Consider the following 24,759-nt stretch of genomic DNA (forward strand, 5'->3'; position numbering starts at 1 on the left):
GTTACTTTCCACTCCTCCGCGCGTTTTCCCCGAGGCCAATAAGACAGGAACCTCTTCCGGCTGCGAAACATGGCGGCACCCATGGTCAGGACCATATTTGGGAGTGGGACCGTACGGCACTTCCGTTCAGGGGCGGCTGTTTCACCAGCCGGCGCCGCGGGCTTGGGGCATGGGGTCCCGCGGCCTGGCGCGGCTGCATGGGCTCTTCGCGGTCTACAAGCCCCCGGGGCTAAAATGGAAGCACCTGCGGGACACCGTGGAGTTGCAGCTTCTGAAGGGTGAGCGCCTCGAACCGATCCACGATCCGGCTCCGGTTCTCCGCTTCTGATGCTCCTGGCAAAATAAAGTCACGTGACCCAGTCCTCTGGGCAGAGCGCTTTCCTAATCTTGTAGTCTGTATACTCCCTTACTCCTCACTTCGCCCTGCGCTCAGAGAGCTAAACCGTAGGGTCTGTTGTCCTAAGTAATAGAGTCAGAATTTGAACCCAAGCCTGTTTCTTAGCTGCCGCTATTCGCTACACCGTGGGCTTTCTCCTTTTCATCTCCGTACCTCTCTGTCCCACCTCCCCCAGGTGTTCGGACAGAATTGACCTGGTATCTTTTACCTTTGTGTATTCAGGTGTCAATGCTGGGAAGGCTCCTGCCCCCGAGCAGCGTGTTCGTTTCCTGCTGGGCCCCGTGGGAGACCGTGAAGAGAAGGCGCTTACTCTCACCGCCACGAGTGTGCCCACCCTCACCAACCATCCGCTGGGTAAGGCACATTCGGGCAGGGGCCTGGGTGTCACTTCCCAGGCAGTCTCTGCCGAGTCAGTGTCCCAGTCAGTGCTCAGACTCTTGTCCCAGATCCTTGAAGGGCCACAGTGGGGATGAAGAATTTGACTGGGAATTGGCAAATTTTCCTGGAAAGGGCCAAATAGCAAATATTTTAGGCTTTGCAGGCCCAGTTCTGCCATTGCAGTGCCAAGAACCTGTAGGCAATATGGAATGCAATGAGCCTGGCTGTGTTCTAATAAAATCTTATTTATGGAAAGTGACATTTGAGTTTCATATAATTTTCCTCTGTCACAAAATATTTTCTTGTTTTTTTGGAGATCATTAAAAATGAAAAAAAAAAATTTAACCCATGGGCCATTAAAAAAACAGGCTTGATGATTTGGCCTGTGGCCTGTAGCTTGCTGACCCCTTTTAACTATTCTGGGCCTCAGATGGGAATTGAGACCCTCAGGTGGTCCTAAGGTGGGAGTTTGGGGCTCTTGGGAAAGAGTGACTTTCTTAGTCAACAAAACTGCCCAAGAATGAAACTAGTTGTAGTGAGCTCCCTGTCACTAGACAAGATTAGGAAGACTGAGGGGCTTGACCAGAAACCACTTAAAATCCCTTTGACAGTGATATTTAGTGACTCTACAGTGAAGCAATAACAAGTATGATGGACTGAAGATTTCTTCTCTACTAGGTACTGTGTTAAGCTTTTACCAAGTACCATTCCACTAAATCCTCATCACAACCCTGTGAGGCGGGTCCTGTTCTCATTTCACAAATGAGGAAGCTGAGCCTTAGTGTTGACATTAAGTAACATAGCCTGGATTCAGTGGGCGCTTAACCATCCTGTATCCTTCTCCCAGATACCTCTTGGTCTATAGAAGTGTATATGCTTCTGGCTCATTCTTACATGCAGTCTTTTTTTTTTTTTTTAATAGCGTTATTGAGATATAATTGATACACAAAACCCCACATTTTAAAAATGTTTTTATTTTAATTTTTAAAACGTTTTATTTATTTATTTATTTGAGAGAGAGTGTGTAAGCAAGGGGAGGGGCAGAGGGAGAGGGAGAAGCAGATTCCCTGCTGAGCAAGGAGCCCAATGCAGGGCTCCATCCCAGGACCCTGGGATCAGGACCTGAACTGAAGACAGATGCTTAACCAACTGAGCCACCCAGGCATCCCTCACTAGTTATTTCCTGAGCACCTAGTGAGTTCTGGGCTCTAGGGTTAGAACTTGGGACCCAGGCCCCGCCTTCAGGAACTTACCACCTCCATTTTCTTACGGGGGTGCCCAGGACTCCCCTTCTGCTGCAGCTGAGTAGGGAAGTTGAGTCCCAGTGTTCTGCCCAGTCCCCTCAAAGCCTCTCACCAGAGGAAAGATGATAGGCAGGGTAACAAGCCCTTTTTCTGGGCCCAGGGAACTGAGGAAGTGGTTCTAGGCCCCAGATTCCGTGGTGGGGAAGCCTCAGAGTCCAACCTGATCCTGGTTTGGGCTCCATAAAGCTACATCCTAGGAATGAGACCATGATGCAGGCTAAAGTCATCCTGGAGGCTGGATTCATTGAAGAAAGGGACCTCATTTCTTTCTTTCTAGTCTGCGGACCAGCATTCACCAGCCTGAAGATTGGCGTGGGACACCGGCTGGATGCCCAAGCATCTGGGGTGCTTGGTAGGTGATGTGGTGAGCCCAGGGGTGCATAATACAGTCTTGGGAGAAGACCGGGGAACTACCATGAACCCAGCCCACTTCCCGCTTGACTGCCATTTCCCGCCGCTGCCTTCCTCCCCTGATTCCTGCCCCGAGTCTGGTCAGCTGGTGGAAGGGTGCATATCACAATTGCCCACCTTTATCAAGTGATCCCTGCATGTGACATGCGGTACGAAGCCCTTCATGCACATGTTTTCACGACAACAACCTTATTAGGTAGATAGTTGATGATTGTTATGAAAAAAAGAAGGCTCCAGGAGCTTAGGTGACTCGGTCTGGGTCATGTGGCTAGTGAATGCCCCTGGTCCAGGGAGCAAAAAGTGTCATCACTTGTGTGGGGTAGCCAAGCGCATGACTCTGGCCCCACTGGCCAGGGTCTGAATGTCGCTGGAGCTGGACATACAAAGCCCTGAGTCATGAGCCATCTGTGTCCCCAGGCCACATCCTCCATGCACAGTAGTCACAGTCCCCTTGTCTCACTTCCTGGGGCACAGGCAGGCAGACATGATCTCATGCTCCCTCTCCCTGTCCTCCCTCCCCAGGAGTGAATGGAGGGTCATTCTGTCCTCCGGGCAGAGGGAGAAACAGCCCGGAAAAGGCAGGGAGTCCCCACAATGCCCCTTTATTGGGCCCTTCCTTTGTGCTCATTTCTTTCTATGCATTGCCTCAGTCTTCACAATACCCACAGGGATCAAGACAGTATCTTGTATCCCCATTTTACTGATGGGGAGCTTGAGGCCCAAGGAGGCTAATGGACATGCTTAGAGCCACCCCAGATTTGAGGGCAGGTCTGTGTGACTGGGCCACCGGTCTCTTTCTTTGGAGTGCATCAGAACCCCTTGGGGGCGCTTACTAAGGATCCGAGGCCCCTCCCCTCCATGAGTCAGAGTCAGTACAAATGGGTGGGCCCTGAAACCTGCTTTTTCATATCTACCCAGGGGAGCTCACTTGCTCCCTGTAGAAGCTGTCCTTGCCCTCTTGGCTGGCTTTAGCATCAGAGATGGAAATATTCTGGTGGTGGTTATGGGGGTTGGAGATCCCAGCGAAATGGGAAGGGGGAGCCAGGTGTGAGATCAGCCTGGGTGTCTTCCAGTGCTCGGCGTGGGACATGGACGCAGGCTCCTTACCAGCATGTACAATGCTCACCTCACCAAGGTATGGGGGTGCTGGGGACGGTTCGTTTAGCCCCTGGTCCTTTCCCTGGGGCTCACTGGCAGGAATCTGAAGCTGAGAGGACTCCATGGGGGAACACCCAGGCCAGCAGCCAGTATTGTTTCATGGCTGTGTGCTGGGGGAGACTAAGGATAGCGTGGTAATGACCGCTGCCCTTACTACGTGCCGGTGGCTCTACGCTGAGCACTGCACCTGGACTCCCTCGTGGATGCCTCACAACGTCCCTGCAAAGTGGGATCTGCTGTTAACCCGCCTTACGGATGAGACCACTGAGGCACAGAGAGGGGATGTCATTTGCTCAGGGTCGTGCAGCCTGTAAGGAACGGAACTGCGGCTTGAACCTGGATCTGTCGGACCCCAGAGCCTGATCATGATACCACTCCATTCTCCCCCCAAGACTGAGCAGTGGGCATCACCGTCCAGGCACCAGGGAGCTTGCATCTGGCCTGGGGCCCTGGAGTCCGGCACCATGAGTGGGGACAGAGGTGCTGCGTTAGAGAGCCTCCAGTTTTAGTGGTTAAGAGCACGGATTCTGGAGCCAAACGGCTCCAGTTCAAAACCGGCTTCTGCCCCTCTGCCAGCTGCGGGTCCCTGGGTGGATTACTTAGCATCCTCCATTTCCTCGTCTGTAACATGGGCGAGAGAATAGTGGCTCTTCTGTAGGGTCACCCTGAAGGTTAAGTTAGTAACTACATGCACCGTACTTAGCACAGTCCCTGGCACGTGGTAAATGCTCCGTAAATTACTGTCACCGTTGGCATCATCGCTTCCTTGTGGCCGAGGCCGTTAGCTGCACAGATCCTATTTAGAGGCTGGGGAGAAGCCAGCAGGGTGCACTGGGAGGGGCCCGGCATGATAAGTTGTCAGGTCTGGCTGGAGAGGTGGGCAGCGCCCTTTGTGGGCAGGTGCTTGCTGTCATAGGGACGTCTGGTGCCCTTCCCTGGGGGGACAGTGGGGTGGCTGGGTGGGCCTGAATGCCTGGCTCCCTGAGTGGAGACCTGAGGACCCCCCCGCGACGTGCAGCCTGTCTAGCAGGTTGGGGGTGGGAGCTGCTGGGGGGCACCTCCGTCCTCAGTGCTGAGGACGAGCAGGAATTCTAACATCTTTCTCTCCCTGTCCTGGCAGGATTACACAGTACGTGGCCTCCTGGGCAAAGCCACAGATGACTTCTGTGAGGATGGGCGGCTGGTGGAGAAGTCAACATATGGTGAGAGCCCGCAGGAGCCCAGGGCGGTGGGAGGAGAGCGGCCGTGGCTGCCTTTGCGTTTGCTCTCCCTTCCTCTCCCTGCTCAGCCCCGTGCAGGCCATGCAGCCCTCAGTGACTCCAACACGCTAAGTTTGGGCTGGCTATAGGAGGCTTTGGGGACATCATTCTGTCTTCCAGGTACAATTGCCCTGTGCTCCCCCTGTGCCTCCCCACCTGGCATAAATGGCACCTCAGGGAAGCTCCTCTAACCCCCAGATGACCTAGATGGACTCTCAGAACAGTAATCAACTGATAATTAGTGATGGATGGAGAGGTAGATGGGGGGTGGGTAGGTGGATGGATGGTTGGATGGCTCGTTCTTCACTTCTTACCCTCCCTATGTTCTAGCACTTTCCATAAGATCTATTACGTTTTCTTCTTTGACAGATGTTTTTGGGCACCAGCCATGTGCCAGGCTCTTGGTGAATCAGAGGGGGTCCCCAATCTCGGTGAACTCAGTCTAGCAGGGAGGGCAAATGCGCACCTCTATGTCTTCTGGGCCGGATGAAGACCGTGGCAGAGTAGCACTATATAATCTGGATATGTGGGTGTGTCAGCATACGAAACATGTCCAAACGCAGTTACCACCTTGACACTCTGGTAGGGAGGAAGCCGGAATTTGGAGGAGGGGAGATGCTTGCTAATGCTGATCTAAGTTTCTTTCTTTCTTTTTTCTTTTTTAAAAGATTTTATTTATTTATTTGAGAGAGAGAGAATGTGCATGCAGGGAGAAGGGGCAGAGGGAAAAGATCTTAAGCTGTCTCCACACTGAGTGGGGAGCCTGGCACAGGGCTTGATTCCACGATCCTGAGATCATGACCTCAGCAGAAATCAAGAGGTGGATGCTTAACCCACGGAGCCACCCAGGTGCCCCCTGATCTAAATTTCTTAAAGAAGAGAGGTGCCTTCTTAAGATCCTCTCCCTCTGCCCCTTTCCCCTGTGTGCACGTGTATGCACGTGCTCTCTCTCTCAAATAAAATAAGTCTTTAAAAAGTAAATAAATAAATTTCTTAAAGAAGATTCGTATGTTAATTACATAACTAAAAAATAATGTTAAAACCAAAGCAAATTAAAGATTTAAACAAAATTTCATCAGAGAGAGAGAAAGAGAGCACAAGCAGGGGGAGCTGCAGGCAGAGGGAGAAGTAGGCTCCCCACTGAGCAGGGAGCCTGATGTGGGGCTTGATCCCAGGACCCTGGGACCATGGCCTGAGCTGAAGGCAGACGCTTCACCGACTGAGCCACCCAGACCAAAACAAATTAAATGCGGGAAAGAGATCCAGGTGCAGAGCAGCAGGAGGCAGGAGAAAGAAGTGGCAAGCTCCCGGAGGGCTTCCTGGAGGAGGCTGCATTTGAGCTGGGCTGTAAAGGAGAAGGGAAGAGACAGTGGTGGGTACATTTCAGATAAGACAACAGCATGAAGAAAGCCAGACAGAGGGGATAAGAGGCCTAGGCCCTTCCAAGCTGGCAGGCCTTTGGTCACCACACCTATGCCCAGAACTCTGGCCTTTGGAGCCAGAAATTGGCACCTGCCGCACTGGACCCCAGGATCAGCCTCCTAGCAGTTTGTGAGCATACCCAGGCTTAGCAGCTGCCTGCCCAAGTCACTTGGTGGGACCAGCAGGCAGAGCCGCTCCCTCTTGCCATCTGTGTCTGTGTTCAGACAGATGGCACTCTCCCTCCCAGGGTCCCTGGCATAAAAAAAAAACCCAGATTAGGGCTCAGGGGACCTGGCTTAGAATATTGGATAAGTCATATTACGGCTTTGAGCCTCATTTCCAGAAGAAACTGTTCTTAACTTGGAGTCTATGAGCCTCTTAAAAATGTCCTCACAATGCTGAGTTCAGGCCTAACTTTCTGAGAAGAGAGTCCTGGGCTTTCATAAGAGTCTCAAAGGACTCTCCACCCCCTAACTGGGAGCCCTGGGACCAGAGGATGCTCTGGGACCCCTGCAGGTTCCGAGGATGGGGCTGGTTTGTCAGTGTGTTGCACGTCCTCAGCGGGCACTTATGTCCTGACCATCCCCTGGCTTTTCCAGACCATGTGACCAGAGAGAAGCTGGACCGAATCCTGGCCCTGATCCAAGGTTCCCATCAGAAGGCCCTGGTGATGTAAGTGGGGCCCAATCCTCACTTTCCTGAAGGGCGCTCTTGAGGAAGTGCTGGAAGAGTAAGAAGTGCCCACTGGGCTCCCTGTAGGCTCCGCCCACCCTGGGGCAGATTCCATGGACCTTCTTTCTCAAGCTCGAAAGCAGACATGAACCAGCCCTTCCTTCCACAGCATTCAGGAGCGTTTCTTTGTGCCAGGCCAGCTCCTGGGGAGACCAAGGGGGAACAGGAGACCCCAGCTAGCCTTAGTGGGAGTATATGATTTAGTGGAGAGGAAAGCCTGGAACCCACATCATATGATCTAGGGGCAGGGGGCAGGAGCAGGCAGCATGTGCTTGACCGGAAGCTAAGGAGACTGCAGAGGTGGGCAGAGCCTGCATTTGGGGATTGGAGGGGCCAGAGAAAAAGGCAGCTGGAGGGGCAGGGAAGATGAAAAGTGAAAGAAGAGCTTCAGGAAAGCTCTTCATGAGTGGGGCAGGGCCAGGGGTAAACTGGACCCAGCTCCCCATCCCACGCCAGCCCCCTTCTGATCCCCAGGTACTCCAACCTGGACTTGCAGACCCAGGAGGCCTACGATATGGCTGTGAGAGGCTTGATTCGGCCCATGGGCAAGTCCCCGATGTTGGTAACAGGCATCCGATGTGTCTCCTTCGCGCCTCCAGAATTCCTCTTAGGTGAGTTACCCCAGGAAGTTGGAGCAGTGAGATGGGGCTCCTGGGTTTGGGGAGCCACTGTGGAATGCGCTTCCAGAGGCCGGCACATGCCAGCCCTGATCTCTGCAGGCACCAGGGGCCAGCTTCCTTCTCAGCCCGGGACTGAACTTGGCCCATCGCACAGATCAAATCCTGTCCTGTCTGCTGCCAAGTTACGCTCTGAAGCCAGACCTTAGCAAGCAAGTTATACTCCGTGGTTCCTTTCCAGTGCCTCAGAGTGTTCCAAGTTGCAGTGGGCCATCAGACAGCACCCTCACCTCCCCGGCCCCACCCTAGGTCGGCCCCTCCCTCCCTTCGCTCTTCTCCTACTAACGAGGGCTCCTTGAGTGCGGACCAGGACTCTCCCAATGATAAGCACCTTATGTACATTATCTCTTAAGATGCCTCACAACCACCCATTTTACAGATGAGCCTTAATTCTTAGACTAGGGAGCCTGCTGGAAGTTCACCTGCCCACAAATCTCCTGGGGGTCTTTGAAAAAGAGCAAACTCTGATTCTGCAGGTCTGGGTGGAGCCCCAGATTCTGCACATCTAATCAGCTTTCAGGGCTGGCCCTTGGGCTCCACTTTGAATAGCATAGCCTTGGAGAGCGAGCTAAGGTCTGCTGCTGAGGTTATCACACAGCCAAGAGGTATCGCGGGTGTGGATCTAGATCAGCAGATACCAGAGGCCGTGCTCCCACCTTCGGGTCTGTTGTGTGTCCCCGGCAGAGGTGCAGTGCATGCACGAGACGCAGAAGCAGCTGCGAAGGCTGGTGCATGAGATCGGCCTGGAGCTGAAGACCACTGCTGTCTGCTCCCAAGTGCGGCGTTCCCGGGATGGCTTTTTCACCCTAGACGATGCCCTCCTGAGGACCCAGTGGGACTTACACAGCATCCAGGATGCCATCCAGGCCGCAGCTCCCCGGGTGGCCGCGGAGCTGGAGAAGAGCTTGAGGCCAGGGCTGGGCACCCAGAGGCTTCCTGGTCCCGGCAGGCCCTGGGACTCGAGCTCTGCCTCGGGGCTGGAGAGCTGTGTGGGGACATTGAAAGGTCAGGTGGCTGGCGGGTCAGTGGATGGGTAAGATAAGAATCGTTGTGAGCTGGAACTGATAACTGTGTAGAAAGCAAGCATAGGGGAAGCTTTTCTACATGTGGCATAAAACTCTGAAACTGTAAGAAAGAAGACCAAGAAACTTGACCCAATTAAAAAGGAAAAACTTGCGTATGAGGAAAAGATGATAAACAAATGATAAGACAGATAAAAATACTTGTAATATATTTAAGAATGAATATCCAGGGGCCCCTGGGTGCTCAGTCAGTTAAGCTCAGGTCATGATCTCAGGGTTCTGGGATCGACCCCCATATTGAGGCTCCCTGCTCAGTGGGGGTCTGCTTCTCCCTCTCGCTCTGCCCCCCCTGCTCATGTGTGGGTGCACATGCTGTGTCTCTCAAATAAGTAAAATCTTTTTTAAAAAATAGTGGGTATCCATAATATATAAAGAGCTCTTATAAAACAATAAGAAAAAGGTGAGAAATTTGGGCAAATGAGATGAATTCTTTGTGTATATATGAAAAGAAATCCAAATGGCTAATAAACCGGGACTGATGCTCAATCTCTTTAATAATGAAAGACACACAGATGAAACTGATACGACTTTTCCTTGCCTTTCCAAACAATAAAAAGAGAATGTCCAATATTGGTGACAATGTGAGAAAATGGGCCGTCTGTGCTATTGGTGGGAAGGTACAACTTTGCAGCCTTTTAGGAGTAACCCAGTAGTATGTGTCAAAATTAAAAATACTCCTGCCCTGTGACTCGGCAGTTACGGTTTTAGGGGTCTGTCTTCTGGCATAAGTTGCAGGCAGTAAAGGTACTTCGATGGTCACAGCTACAACGTAATAGTAACAAACAGGAAACGCCATTACCATCCATCAGTAAGGGACTGGTTAAATAATATGGGGCATAGGGCGTCAAAAGGCTCTATTCCAGGGGAGCCTGGCTGGCTCAGTTTGTAGAGCATGCAATGCTTGATCTTGGGGTTGTGAGTTCGAGTCCTATGTTGGGTGTAGAGATTACATTAAAAAAAAGGCTCTATTCTAATACCCTTGGGAAAATGATCAAAACCCAATTTTGTGGGGGCGCCTGGGTGGCTCAGTGGGTTAAGTCTGCCTTTGGCTCAGGTCATGATGGGATTGAGCCCTGCATCGGGGCTGATTGAGCCTGATTCTCTCTCTGCCCCTCTCCTCTCTCTCTCTCTCTCTCTCTCTCTCTCTCTCTCTCTCTCTCGTGTGTGTGTGTGTACGTGCGTGTGCACTCTCTCTCGCAAAAATAAATAAAATCTTTAAAAACAATTTTTTTAGCCATTTTTTCCTGCCAGTTTGATTTTCCTAGGCTTTGGATACCTTGATCTGATCCCATGTGGATTGGGTGTTTTTTTTTTTGTTTTGTTTTGTTTTTCGTTTGTTTGTTTTGGCCTGGCTCTCTTTTAACCTCTATCCATGTGGATGTTTTCCCGCTCAGAACATTTGGGCTAGAAGGAGCAAGTTGGCCTCTGGCTAAGGTTCCAGTCTGGGCCCTGAGGGGAAGCCCCGAACGTCTCTCGCCCCTGCCGTCACCCTGGGAGAGGAGGCCCCAGCCAGCCCGGCTGGTCACCTGCATGTGGGGGCAGGACACAGCTCAGAGCAGTGCTGGCCGGGTGTGGCTCTGCTGGCTTCTGGCCGTGGGGCCTCAGAAGCTCAGCTCCCTCATATGTGACGTGGGAATAACAATTTTGCCTGCCTGGTGGGGCCGTAACAAGCGAAATCACGGTGAGGTGCTTGCCGCGGCGCCTCGCACGGAAGATCTGTGCTCCGTGTGAGCCGACCGCTTGCTGTGGCCACTTTCTACTGAACGGTGACCTGAAAGAGTTGTCACAGAGTCAGAGGTCTTCTGCCCATCACCTCCAGTTTATCTGGCAAAAAAATCAGCTGGGAACTTGACAAACACACTTCAGCCAGGTGATCAAGGTCAACCGCGACAGTGATAAGTCGTGTTGGCTGGTATGTCCTCTTGATATGATGTCATGAAAATGGCCCTTTACCTCCGTGGTCTTCCTCCCCAGAACCCAGAGCCCCGATCTCATGTGAAAGACATGGGGCAGATGCTGGTAGTGCGGCGGCCTATAAAATACTTGACCAGTACTTCTCAAAACTATCAAGGTCATTGAAAGCAGTGAAGTCTGAGAAAGCACCGTAGCCAAGAGGAGCCTAAGGAGAAGCGACGTCTAGATGTTCTATGTGGGGGCGCCTGGGTGGCTCAGTCAGTTAAGCGTCTGCCTTCAGCTCAGTCATGATCCCAGGGGCCTGGGATTGAGCCCTGCATCATCCTCCTTGCTCAACGGGGAGCCTGCTGCTCCCCCTGCTTGTGTTCTCTCCCTCTCTCTCTCTCTGACGAATAAATAAATAAAATCTTAAAAAAAAATGTACTGTGGGATCCTGGAACAGAAAAGGAGGACTTTAGGTAAAAACAAAGGAAACCTAAATAATTTCTGGGTGTTACTTAATAGTAATGTATCGGTATTGGTTCATTAACAAATATGCTAATGTGAAGTGTGAATAGTACGATAGTACGGCAAGTTAGTGCTGAGTGCGTGGGAATTCTCTGTACTTTATCCTCTCAATTTTTCTGCAAACAACTGTTCTAAAAAATGTGTACTGAAAAAAGATTGGGGGCGCCTAGGTGGCTCAGTCGGTTAAGTGTCTGACCCTTGATTCCGGCTCAGGTCACGATCACAGGGTTGTGAGATGGAGCCCCGTGTCGGGCTCTGTGCTGAATGGGGAGTCTGCTTGAGAATGATCTCTCTCCCTCTCCCTCTGCCTCTGCCTCTGCCTCTGCCCTTCCCCAACACCACCTTGGCCCCCGCTCATGTGCAGTCTCTCTCTCTCTCTCTGTCAAACAAACAAATCTTAAACAAAAAATCAGCTGGAGAAACCTTTGAGAATCCAGATGCTGACCCCAAACCTTGGATTCTGACTCAATGGGTCTGGACTGGGGCCTGGAAATCTGCATTTTAGCAAGTCCCTAAAGATTCTGATACCAGATCTGTAAAAACGGCTCCCCAGGAGCCAGCTAGGCATGGCCATTCCCTTCTGGTCTGCAGGACACATGGATGGTTGTTTGAAGGCCATCTGAGAAGAGAGTAGCCAACAGCCACGAATGACGGGCATAATGAGCTGGGGGGCACCAGGGAGAGTGCCACGAACCAAGTGGCTTCAACAGTGGAAAGTTATTGTCTTGCCACAGGCTAGGCATACAAGGCTAGGGGCCCAAGAGCAGGGTGTCGGCAGGGTCAGCTCTTTCTGAGGGATGTAAGAAAGAATCCGTACCAAGCTTCTCTTCTGGCTTCTGGTGGTTTGCTGGCAATCTTTGGTGCTCCTTCGCTTGTAGGATCAAGTCTCTGCCTTCATGTTCATGTGGCCTTCTCCCTGTGTGCACACCTGTGTCCAAATTTCCTCTTTCATAAGGACACTGGTCAGATGAGGTACCCGCTGTAGTCACTAGGACCTCCTCTTAACTAGTTACATCTGCAATGACCTGATTTCCAAAACAAGTTCACATTCTGAGGTACTAGGGATTAGGACCTCAACATGACAATTGTGTAGGGACACAATTCGACCCACAACAATGGCTAGACCTTCACCTGGGCTGGCTCAGTGGCCCTCAGAGCACTGCTGTCATGTGGCCAGAAGACTCCCCCAAGGTCAGGGCAGGGTCCTTACTCCCCTCCACATCTGCTGCAGATTGACTGGGGCAGGAGGGAGGGCTCAGGGACCCAGTGAATCTAGACAGTGGCAACCCAGGGTCGGGAAATTCAGCTGTCCCCTCTGGGCCTCTCTGCAGGGTTTTCGCCAAGCCTCTCCCCCTTCCCTTGTCCAATTAGGAATTTAAACTTTTTATTTGATTGCAACTGTATGTAAGAATTCTATCTGGATCTCATTCTAGAATTTACAAAATGTGGATAGTTAGTGTTAGATTATAAAACAGAAATATGGGCACCCGGGTGGTACAGTCCGTTAGGTGTCTGACTCTTTGTTTCAGCTTGGGTTGTGATCTCAGGGTCATGAGAACAAGCCCCATGTCGGGCTTCCCGCTCAGTGTGGAGTCTGTTTGAGACTCTCCCTTTCCCTCTGCGCCTACCCCCTGCTCACTCTCTCTCTCTCTCTCTCTCTCAAATAAATAAATAATTCTTAACAAACAAACAAACAGAAATACATCTCTCAGGAGTCTGTTGAGATGAGGGCTTTGTCTAATTCACTCACTAGAGCCACACCAGGGGCTCCTGGGATGGGCTATGTGTTTGTCAAGGCTCTTCAGAGAAACAGAACCAATGGGAAGTGTGTATCTAGAGAGATATTTGTTTTAAGAAATTTGCTTGCATGGGGACGCCTGACTGGCTCAGTTGGTAGAGTGTATGACTCTTGATTTTGGAGTTGTCAAGTGGAGCCCCACTTTGGGTGTAGAGATCACTAAAAATAAATAAATTTTAAAAACGTTTTAAAAATTTTGTTTACATGATTGTGGAACCTGGCAAATCTAAAATCTGCAGGGTAGGGCAGCAGGCAGCAGGTGGCAGGCCGACAACCCAGCAGAGACTCTTGAGTCTGGAAACAAAATGCCCTCTTCTGTAGGGGAGGGACCTCAGTTTTTTTCCCCCTTTTTATTTTAAGGCCTTCAACTGATTGGATAAGGCCCACCCACACTGTGAGGGTAACCTGATCAATCTACTGATGTACACGTTAACTTCGTTTTTCAGATGCCTCCATAGCAACATCTAGACTGGTGTTGGACCAAGTATCTGGGTGCTGCCCCCAAACTTCATCACAACAGGATGTATCTCTTTTTCGTTTAGGAACACAATACATGGCTCTCTCTACAGGCTGACATGGTCCGAAGGGCGCTGTGGGATTGACCCCCTGGGCCTGAATCCCAGCCCTGCCTCTCCTCAGTATGTGAACTGGGCCAGTAACTTCACGTGGGTAAGTCTTGGTTTCCTCCATTCGTCAGGTAGAAGCGATCACAGTGGTGCCTGTCTCACAGAGGGATAAGATGAGCAGAGATGAGGAAATGCCTCTGGAGAGCTTTCTTTGTGCCAGGCCCTGGGCTAAGGGCCGTAACATACCCGATCTTATTTAATCCTCAAATGGGCCTAGGGTTTAGGCACCATGGCTATCCCTGGTTTACGGAAGAGGAAACTGAAGGCAAACGACATGCCCAAGGACACCCCAGCAAGGGAGTTCAGAGCCAGGGATCGGATCTATGCTGTCCGGAGTCAGCCTTCCTGACCATGACACCATCCCGCCTCTCGCAGGAACTACTGGCAGCTTACTAACTAGTCCCACTAACTAGGCACACAGTAGGTGCTTAGTAACTGCATTCAAGGAATTGAACACCTGTTGTGATATTGAGCTATAAGAATAAGAAATACGTATTTCGGTCTTCCTCCCCAGCTTCTGGCCAGAGCGCCTACAAGCTTTGTGATTTCCTAAGTGACCGAGGTGAAAGGAGCACCTTCTGTCGTTCATGGAAGGCCCCACTTCAACCACACCTGCCTACCGAATGGGAGCTCCATAAAGCCCCTTAAATGAGGCAGTTCGGAGAGCTTCCACGCTGGGGACCACATCTAGGTGCCAGGAGGGTGGCGCACCCGGAGAGGACAAGGCCGCTCCGCGCCCCTCCCCCCATACCTTGGCAAGGAGCCCCGTGTGGCCCTCCGTTGGGCTGTTCCTGAGTTGTATCCTTGATAGTACACTGGTCCCCGGAAGTGTTTCTCTGAGTTCCATGAGTTGTTCAAGCAAATGATGAAAGTTGATGAGGGGGTCGTGGGAACTCCCGATTCATAGCCGGTCCGCAGACAGGTGACCACCTAAGACTCGCGATTAGCGTCTGAAGAAGTGGGGGCCGTCTTGTGGGGCTGAGCCCTGACCCTGCGGGTTTGGTGTTAACTCTAGGCAGTTAGTATCAGAATTCGGTTAAATTGTAGGACACCAGTCCTTGTCCACTAAGAATTGTTTGTATGGAAAACCACACATGTGTGGTGACAGCAGGATTTTCTTTTATCTGTATGAGTTCAGTCTATATATGTTGACCATATGAATAACCCAATGGTTAATTTTTTAACAAAGTGGAATTATAATATACGCATCTTTCGTGTGTGATAGAGCCTCGCCGTTTCTCCCTGTCTGTCCATCAGGTACGGGGGCTCCTTCCTCCAGACCCCATGTGGGTGGCGAGGGGTACAGGAAGGCTCTGACCTTCTCCCGCCTTGGGCTGTTCCTCTCTATCGAACACATTGTTGCTGGGGGCAGGGGCGGGGGGATGAGGCCGCTTTTTCCCAAAGGCCTGGGTTCCAGCCACTGTATCCAGAATTCGACTAACAAATGTTTATTGAGTGCCCACTATTTTCCTGATCCTGTTGTAGGCACCAGGAATACATCAGTGAACAGGACAGCCCAAACACCCAGTGGAGAATGTTAAATAGGACAGCTGGAGAAGGGGTCATTTGAATAAAGAGCTGAAGGAGGTGAGGCACAGAACCAGGGGAATTACCTGTACTAAGAAGACTTTGAGGCCAAGGAAACAGCAAGTTCAGGTCAAAGAGTATCTATCGGACTTATCAGGGGACAACAGGTCCTCTCTGGGTGTGCAATAGCCAGACTGGCTTGATTGCCTCTGATTAAAAATCACCTTGAGGACCTTTGCACCTAAGGTGAGTGTCCTGTGTTGTCAGAAAGTGGGACCTTGGACCTTTAGCTTCATAATCTGATGGAGAATCTGCTGGATGGAAGATCCACCTGGGTTTCGTCATCTGTGCATTTCCTTGAACCTCACTGGGTTAAAAGTCAGGGTGACTAGGATTCGTGCCTTCAGAGAAGTTCGGGCTCCTCTGGGCCTCTCTTCAGACACTCGCATCAGCAACTTCACCAGAAGGTAGAAACCCGGCTGCCCACGATGCCTTCTTGAAAAACTGAGATCACTATCAATTATTGCCAGGGCCCAGCGCCCAGCCCCAGGGCCTGGCCCCGGGGGGCAATCAGCAGGCCAAGTGCTTTGAAAAGGACAGTGATATTAACAAGAGCAGCTGTCATTTACCGCGGGCTTCCGCCGAGCCGGGCTCTGTGCTGAGCATTTCACGTTCACCATCTCCAGCGCTCCCGTGATCACCCCCCTATGAAAGACACCATGACTGGGGCGCCTGGGTGGCTCAGTCAGTTAGGCATCCGACCCTTGGGTTCAGCCCAGGTCATGATCTCAGGGTTGTGAGATCAAGCCCCATGTGGGGCTCCACTCACAGCATGGAGTCTGCTTGAGATTCTGTCTCTCCCTCTCCCTCCACCCCACCCTCGCTCGGGCACCTGCTCTCTAAATCAATCACTCAATCAATCAAATCTTTAAAAAGAAAGAGAGATACCATGATTCTCCCCATTGTATGGGTGAGGAAGCTGGCAGGGAGAAACACCTTGCCCAGCAGAGAGCGCTATGTCTGGATAGGACCCTGCCACCTCCCTGACTTCCAAGCTGGTAGTTGCTCCAGAGGTGGTTTAACCCACATATCTCCTGCCTCTCTGACCTCAGTCCCTTGGACCTGTGGATAGTCTACTCGTGCTTACTAAGCCACATCCACCGCCCCAGGCAGCCACCTTTCTTCCTGTTCAGCAGCTCCAGGCTGCCACCTACCACCCCTTCTACCTGGCCCCACCCTCGCACAAAAATTCCCAGGGAATTTGATCCCCATGTTACAGATGGGGAAACTGAGGCACCAAGTGGGTAGAGGGTAGACAGCTCATCAAGGGTAGACTCAAGATTTGAACTGGGTAGTCTGGCTCCAGAGCCTGTGCTCTTCATCCTTCTTCCTCTTCCTCTTCTTCTTCTTTTTCAAGATTTTATTGACTTATTTAACAGAGAGAGAGAACACAAGTAGGGGGAGCAACAAGCAGAGCGAGAGGGAGAAGCAAGCTCCCCACAGAGCAGGGAGCCCAACGCCGGGCTTGATCCCAGGACCGTGGGATCATGACCTGAGCCGAAGGCAGACGCTTCACTGGCCGAGCCACCCAGGTGCCCTGCTCTTAATCCTTCTTGAACCGTGGCTCCCCTGTCGTGACCTTGGCCAAACCTAGACCCGGCCCGACTGTGACCTGGGTATGTCCCCAGTTAGATTTTCCTACTGAGACTTTGGAACCCGAGGAAATATGCATAATCTAATCTTATCTAAGAATTGTGGCCCTGTTCGATAGGAAGCATATGAAAATACATGTGTCTGCCTGTAGAAAATTCAGAATAAAGTCAAGTAAGGCTTAGAGTCACTGGATCCAATCCAATGGTGAGGAAACCTGACCAGACGGTGTATGCAAACCTCCGTTAGCTGGAAAAATTAGATAACAGGGACCCAGGCACAGGGGTTGTCCCACCACCTCTTTTGGAGTCCTTATTGGCACAGAGATTATAAAGGGACTCAGCGTGGCCCGTCATGGTCTCGGGATTGCAGGGGACTGGAGAACCCCGAGTTATGGCCAAACTATTACGTCAACAGGCAGCCTCAGTTGGCTGGGAACACCATTCCAAATCCCCGAGGGTGTTAAAATGTTTTCCTTAGGAGGCGTCTTTAACCCTGAAAAGACTAGAACTTAACAGTGATCGTTAAATTGTGCCAAGTATGTTAGCAACATGAGATTTTTTTTTTTTTAGATTTTATTTATTCAAGAGAGAGAGACAGCCAGCGAGAGAGGGAACACAAGCAGGGCGAGTGGGAGAAGAAGAAGCAGGCTCCCCGCGGAGAAGCCCGAAGTGGGGCTCGATCCCAGAACGCCAGATCACGCCCTGAGCCGAAGGCAGACGCTTAACGACTGCGCCACCTAGGCGCCTCAGCAACATGAGATTTTTAAGTTGAGTTTCAAGTTGCACGATTGAGTCCATTATTTCAAGAAAGAGACTGTTTTTAAAGCCAAAAAATGTGCAACGACATGTCCCTACTGTGCACAAAATGTGTTCTTAAAAACACCGGCAACGTCATCAGCAAACCCACAGGCCCTCGCGTTTTCCTGTTGCCCGTGCGTGTGCAGCTCTGTCCTGTGTTGTTGGGGTGGGCTTCTGGCGGTGGAAGGGCCAGCGTGTGAACCCCAGCTTGCATTGGGTATTTTAACCTCTGTGAAGGCCAGTCCACCCACAGTAAAAATCGGGATGAATTCCGCCCTCCCCCCACATACTTCTGTGGGCCAGGCACCGCTCTGGCGCTGGTGTGGAAGGACAGACAACATGCTTGGTCTCCCGGCGTGCACGTCACGGGAGGAGCAGGTGGGAAAAAAATGGGAGAAACGGGAGTGCCTGGGTGGCGCAGTCATTAAGCGTCTGCCTTCGGCTCAGGGCGTGATCCCGGCGTTCTGGGATGGAGCCCCACATCAGGCTCCTCCGCTATGAGCCTGCTTCTTCCTCTCCCACTCCCCCTGCTTGTGTTCCTTCTCTCGCTGGCTGTCTCTGTCAAATAAATAAATAAAATCTTTTAAAAAAAAAATGGGAGAAACGAGTGCTTGGAAGGAACCCTGTGTCCAGGTCTATAAAATCTGTCTTTCCTCCTGCAGCTAAGGATAGACTCTCGGGACTGCTACCCTAGGCCAACCCTCGACGGGCATACCTCGGAGACATTTGGGTTCAGTTCCAGAGCAAGCAATAAAGTGAATCTTGAGAAATGAGTCAAATGCAGATGTTTTGTTTCCCAGTGTATATAAAAGTTACGTTTACACCATACCGCAGTCTATTAAGTACACAGTAAAATTATGTCTAAAAAAACAATGCAGGGGCACTTGGGTGGCTCAGTCAGTAAGCGTCTGACTTTTGATTTCGGCTCAGGTCATAATCTCAGGGTTGTGAGGTCGAGCCCCGTGTCAGGCTCTACACTGGGCATGGAGCCTGCCTAAGATTCTTTCTCTCCCTCTCCCTCTGCCCCTCCCCCAATTTTTAAATGCTTTATTGCTAAAAAATTATAATCATCATCTGAGCTTTCAGCAAATCATCATCTTTTTGCGGGGGGAGGGTCTTGCCTGGATGTCGATGCTGCTGACAGATCAGGGCGCTGGTTGCTGAAGGTGGGGTGGCCGTGGCAATTTCTTAAAATGAGACAGTAATGAAGTTTGCTGCATCGACTGACTCTTCCTTTCATGAACGATTTCTCTGTAGCTCGTGATGCTGTGTGAGAGCCTCCTGCCCACAGTGGAGCTTCCTTCAAACCTGGAGCCCTGATAAAAACCCTCAGCAAAGTGGGGATAGAAGGAAGATACCTCAACATCATACAGGCCATACACAAAAGACTCACAGCTAATATCATCCTCAGTGAGGAAAAACTGAAAGCCTTTCCCCTACGGTCAAGAACAAAAGACAAGGATGTCTACTCTCACCATTGCTATTTAACAGAGTACTGGAAGTCTTAGCCTCAGCCATCCAACAACAAAAAGAAAGAAAAGGCACCCAAATTGGCAAGGAAAGTCAAACTTTCACTATTTGTTTGTTTGGGTTTTTTTTAGATTTTTTAAAAAATTATTTGACAGAGAGAGCCAGCCAGCAAGAGAGGGAACACAAGCAGGGGGAACGGGAGAGGAAGAAGCAGGCTCACAGTGGAGGAGCCTGATGTGGGGCTCGATCCCAGAACGCCGGGATCACGCCCTGAGCCGAAGGCAGACGCTTAACGACTGCGCCCCCCAGGCACCCCAAACTTTCACTATTTGTAGACAGCATGGTGCTCTATGTAGAAAACCCAAAAGACTCCATCAAAAAATTGCTAGAACTCCCGCATGAACTCAGCAAAGCCACAGGATACAAAATCGACGTGCAGAAATCGGTTGCATTTCTATACATCAAGAACGAAGCAGCGGAAAAAGAAATCAAGGAGTCAATCCCATTACAAAACCATAAGATACCGAGGAATAAACCTGACTAAAGAGGTAAAAGGTCTGTACTCTGGAAACTATAGAACACTCACGAAAGCGATTGAAGAGGCCACAGAAGAATGCGAAAGCATTCCGTGCTCACGGATTGGAAGAACAGACATTGTTAAACGTCTACACTAATCCCAAAGCAATCTCCACATTCAGTGCTATTCCTGTCAAAATACCACTAGCGTTTTTCACAGAGCTTGCACAAACTGAAAATCTGTATGGAGCCACAAAAGGCCCCGAATAACCAAAGCAATCTTGAAAAAGAAAACCAAAGCTGGAGGCATCCCAATTCCAGACTTCAAGCTCTATCACAAAGCTGTAATCATCCAGACAGTATGGTCCTGGCACAAAAACAGACACATAGATCAGTGGAACAGAATAGAGAACCCAGAAATGGACCCTTAACTCTATGGTCAGCTAATCTTTGACAAAGCCATATCCAATGGAAAAAGGACAGTGTCTTCAACAAATGGTGTTGGGAAAAGGCTTAACCGACTGAGCCACCCAGGCGTCCCACAAAATATATTTCTTTTTTTTTTTTTAAAGATTTTATTTATTTATTTAACAGAGAGAGACAGCCAGCGAGAGAGGGAACACAAGCAGGGGGAGTGGGAGAGGAAGAAGCAGGCTCCCAGCAGAGGAGCCTGATGTGGGGCTCGATCCCAGAACGCCGGGATCACGCCCTGAGCCAAAGGCAGACACTTAACGACTGCGCCCCCCCAGGCGCCCCCCACAAAATATATTTCTTAAATAATAGCTCTAGGAATTTGAAATTACTCCTTGATCCATGGGCCTTAGGACGGATGTTGTGTTGGCAGGCATGAAAACATGATCTCATTGTCTATGTCCATCATTGCTCTTGGCTAACCAAGTGCATTGTCAATGAGCAGTAATATTTTGAAAGCAATCTTTTTTTTTTTTTTTCTGAGCAGTAGGTCTTAACAGTGAGCTTAAAATATTCAATAAACCTCTGTTAAACAGAAGGCACAGACAGAGTCGATTTAGCAATTCTTTTTTTTTTTTTTTAAGATTTTATTTATTTATTTGACAGAGATAGAGACAGCCAGCGAGAGAGGGAACACAAGCAGGGGGAGTGGGAGAGGAAGAAGAGGGGTCATAGCAGAGGAGCCTGATGTGGGGCTCGATCCCATAACGCCGGGATCACGCCCTGAGCCGAAGGCAGACACTTAACCGCTGTGCCACCCAGGCGCCCCCGATTTAGCAATTCTTAAGGGCCCTAGGAATTCCAGAATGGTCAATGAGCACTGGCTTTAATTTAGTCACCAGCTGCATTAGCCCCTAACCCGAGAGCCAGCCTGTCCTTCGAAGCTTTGAAGCCAGGCATTGACTTCTCCTCTCTAGCTATGAAAGTTTTCTCCCAATAGAAGGCTGTTTTGTCTACACTGAAAATCTGTTGTTGGGTGTAGTCACCTGCATTAAAGATCTTAGCTAGTGTTTCGGGGTAACTTGCTGCAGCTTCTCCACCAGCCCTTGCTGCTTTACCTTGCACTTTTGTGTTATGGAGACCGTTCTCTCCTTGTACCTCATGAAGCAACCTCTACTTCAGGTTGTAGACTTTTTTCTGCAGCCCCCTCACCTCTTTCAGCCTCTGTAGAATTGAAGAGAATCAAGGCCTTGCTCCTCATTAGGCTTTGGCTTAAGGGAATGTGTTGTGGTCTGTTCGATCTATCTAAACCATTGAACATTTAGAGGCCACTACAGGGTTATTAACTAATCTAATTTCAATATCGAGGTGTCTCAGAGAATAGGGAGGCCCGAGGAAGGAGAGAGATGGAGAGGTGGACGGCTGGTCAGTGGAGCAGTGAGAACACACACATATCAATTAAGTTTGCCGTCTTATATGAGCAAGGGTCATGGTGCCCCCAAGCAATTACAAGGGTAACATCAAAAATCACTGACCACAGTTCACCACAACAAATACAATAATAATGAAAAAGGTTGAAATATTGCAAGAATGACCAAAATGTGACAAAACAACACAAAATGAGCAAATGAGCAAATGCTGTTGGAAAAATGGCGCCAGTAGGACCCAATGCAGGATTGCCACAAACCTTCAATTTGCAAAAAACACAGTATCTGCAAAACACAATAAAGTGCGACACAACGAGGTATGCCTGGACTTGTGCACCAGACCCCACCTTTTCTCCTGACCCAAGGTCATCATCCTGGCAATTCCCGCTCTCTTGGGCTTCATGATTGCCTTCTTTTTACTTGATCATTTCCGTCAGCGTACAAACACGCTGCTCTGTCTCCTAGCTTAAAAACACACAATGGGGCGCCTGGGTGGCTCAAGAGGTTAAGCTTCTGCCTTTGGCTCAGGTCATGATCCCAGGGTCCTGGGATCGAGCCCTGCTTTGGGGTCCCTGCTCAGTGGGAACAGGGAGCCTGTTTCTCCCTCTCCCCTGCCTGCCACTCCCCCTGCTTGTGCTGTCTCTCTGTCAAATAAATAAAAATTAAAAAAAAAATTAAAAACACACAAGCAGAAAACAGCATGGCAGTTCCCTAAAAAATTAAACATAGAATTCCTGTAGGATTCAGCAGTCCCACTTCTGGACAGACATCCCCAAGAATTGAAAGCAAAGACTCAAGTAGATACTTGCACACCCATGTGCGTCGCAGCATTCACGGCAGCCAAAAGGGAAACAATGCACGTGTCCTCGGAAGGATAAGTTCAAGATTAAAATGTGGTCCATCCGTACAATGAAATATTATTCAAGCCTGAGAAAGGAAGGCAGTCCTGGCACCTGCCGCAACGTGAATGAACCCTGAGGATGATGTTAATTGAAATAAGCCGGTCACGAGAAGACAAATACTGCATGATTCCACTACTTCTGAGGTCCCTAGAGTCATCGAGTTCAGAGAGACAGAGAGCAGAAGGGTGGGTGCCAGGGGCTGGGAGTGGGGATGGGAAGTTAGTGTTTAATGGGGACAGAGGTTCAATTTTGCAAGATGCAAAGAGTTCTGGAGACGGATGGTGGTGACGGCTGCCCAACCTTGTGAATGGACTAATGCCACTGAACTACACTTAAAAAGCGTTAAAATGGTCAATTTTATGTATATTTCACCCCTCCAATCCCCAAACAGAAAAACAAACATCAATTCTTTCTTGACCTCCCGTCTCTCTCCAGTTACTTGGTTTCTGTACCACCGTTAAGAACAAAACTGGAAAGGCTGTCTCTGCTGACTGTCCCCTGTTCTTGTCCCATGCCGCCTGGAGCCCCTCTAATCAGACATTCGGTCTTCACTGCTCTCCAGAAACCGCTTTTGCCAAGGTCACAGTGAGGCGCCTCCCAGGATGTTTTCAACGGCCTTGCCCGGGCCTCCTCCTCCCTCTCTGGTTCCTTTTCGGTCTTCTTTGCTGGATCCCCCCTCCCCTGAGCTCTCCTCATTGGTGCCCCCAACTTCCTTCCAGCTCTTTCCTCGGCCCACACCCTCCTAGGTGATATCTGTGGGAAATCGCATGACGGGATGTTACAAGGCCTTGCCTGACCTTCCCCAGGCGCTCCATCCCCCAATACCTGTCACCTAGCACGCTCGCTTCTTGGCGGCTCAAACCTCACAGAAACCAAACCCAGCTCCTTATCTTCCCAGACTTCCTCATTCCAGGGAGCACAACTCCACCCTTGCAGTCGCTCGGGCCCAGATCCCAGCAGGCCCCCCTTCCCACACACCCCATACTTCATCCATTAGCAAATGCTGCTGGCTGTGCCTTCAAAATGCTGTTGCTTCCAGAATCTGACCACTTAGCACCATTCACCTAGGTCCACCCTTGTAAACCTTCCACCTAGTGGACAGAGGGATTTTGTAAAAATGCAAGTTACACTTGTTATTTTCTGTGCAAAGCTTTTCCCTGCTCCCCTAGAAGAGAAGCCGAAGTCCTTACAGCGGACTCCAAGGCCCTCACTATCTGTTCGCCCGCCCCTGCCCCACCCCTTCCCTTTCCATTGTTTGCCCTGCGGGAGTCCACACTGGCTTCTACACTGTTCCTTAAACACTCCTGTCTCAAGGCCTTCTCCACTTGCTGGTCCCTGCAGGTGTCCACAGGGCCCCCTCTTTCCCCTCCTGTGGATCTCCACTCCACTGACACCTTCCCACCCTATTTAAAACTGCCCCGGGGCGGGGGGGGGGGGACTCTAAAAAAGGAAGAAAATAAAAGGGGCACCTGGGTGGCTCAGTGGGTGAAGGGTCCGCCTTCAGCTCAGGTCATGATTCCAGGGTCTTGGGATCGAGTCCCACATCGGGCTCCTTGCGCAGTGGGGAGCCTGCTTCTCCCTCTGCCTGCTGCTCCCCCTGCTTGTGCTCTCTCTCTCTGACAAAACAAACAAACAAACAAACAAACAAACAAAAAAACCCAAAAAACGAAAAAACCAAAAACCTCTAAGAAACTGCCCCAGAAGCCTGGCTGGCTCAGTCGGTGGAACATGTGACTCTTGACCTCAGGGTTGTGAGTTTGAGCCCCACATTGGGTGTAGAGATGGCTTAAAAAAAAACATCTTTAGGGGGCGCCTGGGTAGCACAGTCGTTAAGCGTCTGCCTTTGGCTCTGGGCGTGATCCCGGCGTTCCGGGATCGAGTCCCACATCGGGCTCCTCCGCTATGAGCCTGCTTCTTCCTCTCCCACTCCCCCTGCTTGTGTTCCCTCTCCCACTGGCTGTCTCTCTGTCACATAAATAAATTTAAAAATCTAAAAAAAACCCCCAAAAACCCAAAAAACATCTTTAGGGACGCCTGGGTGGCTCCGTCGGTTGTGTCTGGCTCTTGATTTCGGTCAGGTCATGATCTCAGGGTCCTGGGATCGAGCCCCACCTCGGGCTCTGCATTCAGCAGGGGCAGGGGTGTCTGCTCAAGGATTCTCTCTCCCTCTCCCTCTGCCCCTCCTCCTGCTCTCTCTCTCTGAAATAAATAAATCTTAAAAAGTAAAAAATAAAGATCATTAAAAAAAAAAAAACCTTAGAAAAAATGTAAATAAAACTGCTCCAGAATAGGCCGCTTCCTGGGCCCAGGACCTAAGCTTGCATTCATTTAATTTGTCTCTGGGGAAGGAGGCCAAATTTTATAAGCTTCAGGTCCCATCTCTTTCCCCTG

At 50.5% G+C, this 24,759-nt stretch overlaps 1 protein-coding gene across 7 annotated transcripts; it reads left to right on the forward strand.

The window, feature by feature from the left end:
- The first annotated feature begins 37 nt into the window (after nucleotides 1–37).
- On the forward strand, nucleotides 38–22,785 carry TRUB2 (TruB pseudouridine synthase family member 2). Of its 7 annotated transcripts, none has more exons than XR_015727299.1 (9): nucleotides 38–278; nucleotides 620–751; nucleotides 2,357–2,431; nucleotides 3,564–3,625; nucleotides 4,769–4,850; nucleotides 6,929–7,001; nucleotides 7,536–7,672; nucleotides 13,582–15,252; nucleotides 18,900–22,785. XR_015727299.1 is itself a non-coding variant. In XM_087869320.1 (8 exons), exons 1-8 carry the CDS (start codon nucleotides 170–172, stop codon nucleotides 18,914–18,916), a joined length of 687 nt encoding a protein of 228 aa, XP_087725446.1. In that variant the 5' UTR covers nucleotides 38–169; the 3' UTR covers nucleotides 18,917–22,785. The 7 variants fall into 7 exon arrangements, 3 of the variants coding, with proteins under 3 accessions (XP_087725446.1, XP_087725445.1, XP_045627011.1); XR_015727302.1 differs by having other exon boundaries at nucleotides 13,582–13,708; XR_015727300.1 differs by lacking the exon at nucleotides 18,900–22,785 and having other exon boundaries at nucleotides 13,582–13,708; nucleotides 14,180–18,893.
- The last annotated feature ends 1,974 nt before the right edge of the window (nucleotides 22,786–24,759 follow it).

The sequence above is a fragment of the Ursus americanus genome, chromosome 18 (assembly GCF_024610735.1).
Source record: "Ursus americanus isolate L20-20 chromosome 18, mUrsAme1.1.p, whole genome shotgun sequence".
NCBI lineage: Eukaryota > Metazoa > Chordata > Mammalia > Carnivora > Ursidae > Ursus > Ursus americanus.

Coding starts and splice junctions, on each gene's coding strand:
- TRUB2 (XM_045771055.2), top strand. CDS start 170: ATGGGGTCCCGCGGCCTGGCGCGGCTGCATGGGCTCTTCGCGGTCTAC. Junction 7,002..7,535: donor CATCAGAAGGCCCTGGTGAT/GTAAGTGGGGCC, acceptor TCTGATCCCCAG/GTACTCCAACCTGGACTTGC. Junction 7,673..8,422: donor GCCTCCAGAATTCCTCTTAG/GTGAGTTACCCC, acceptor TGTCCCCGGCAG/AGGTGCAGTGCATGCACGAG.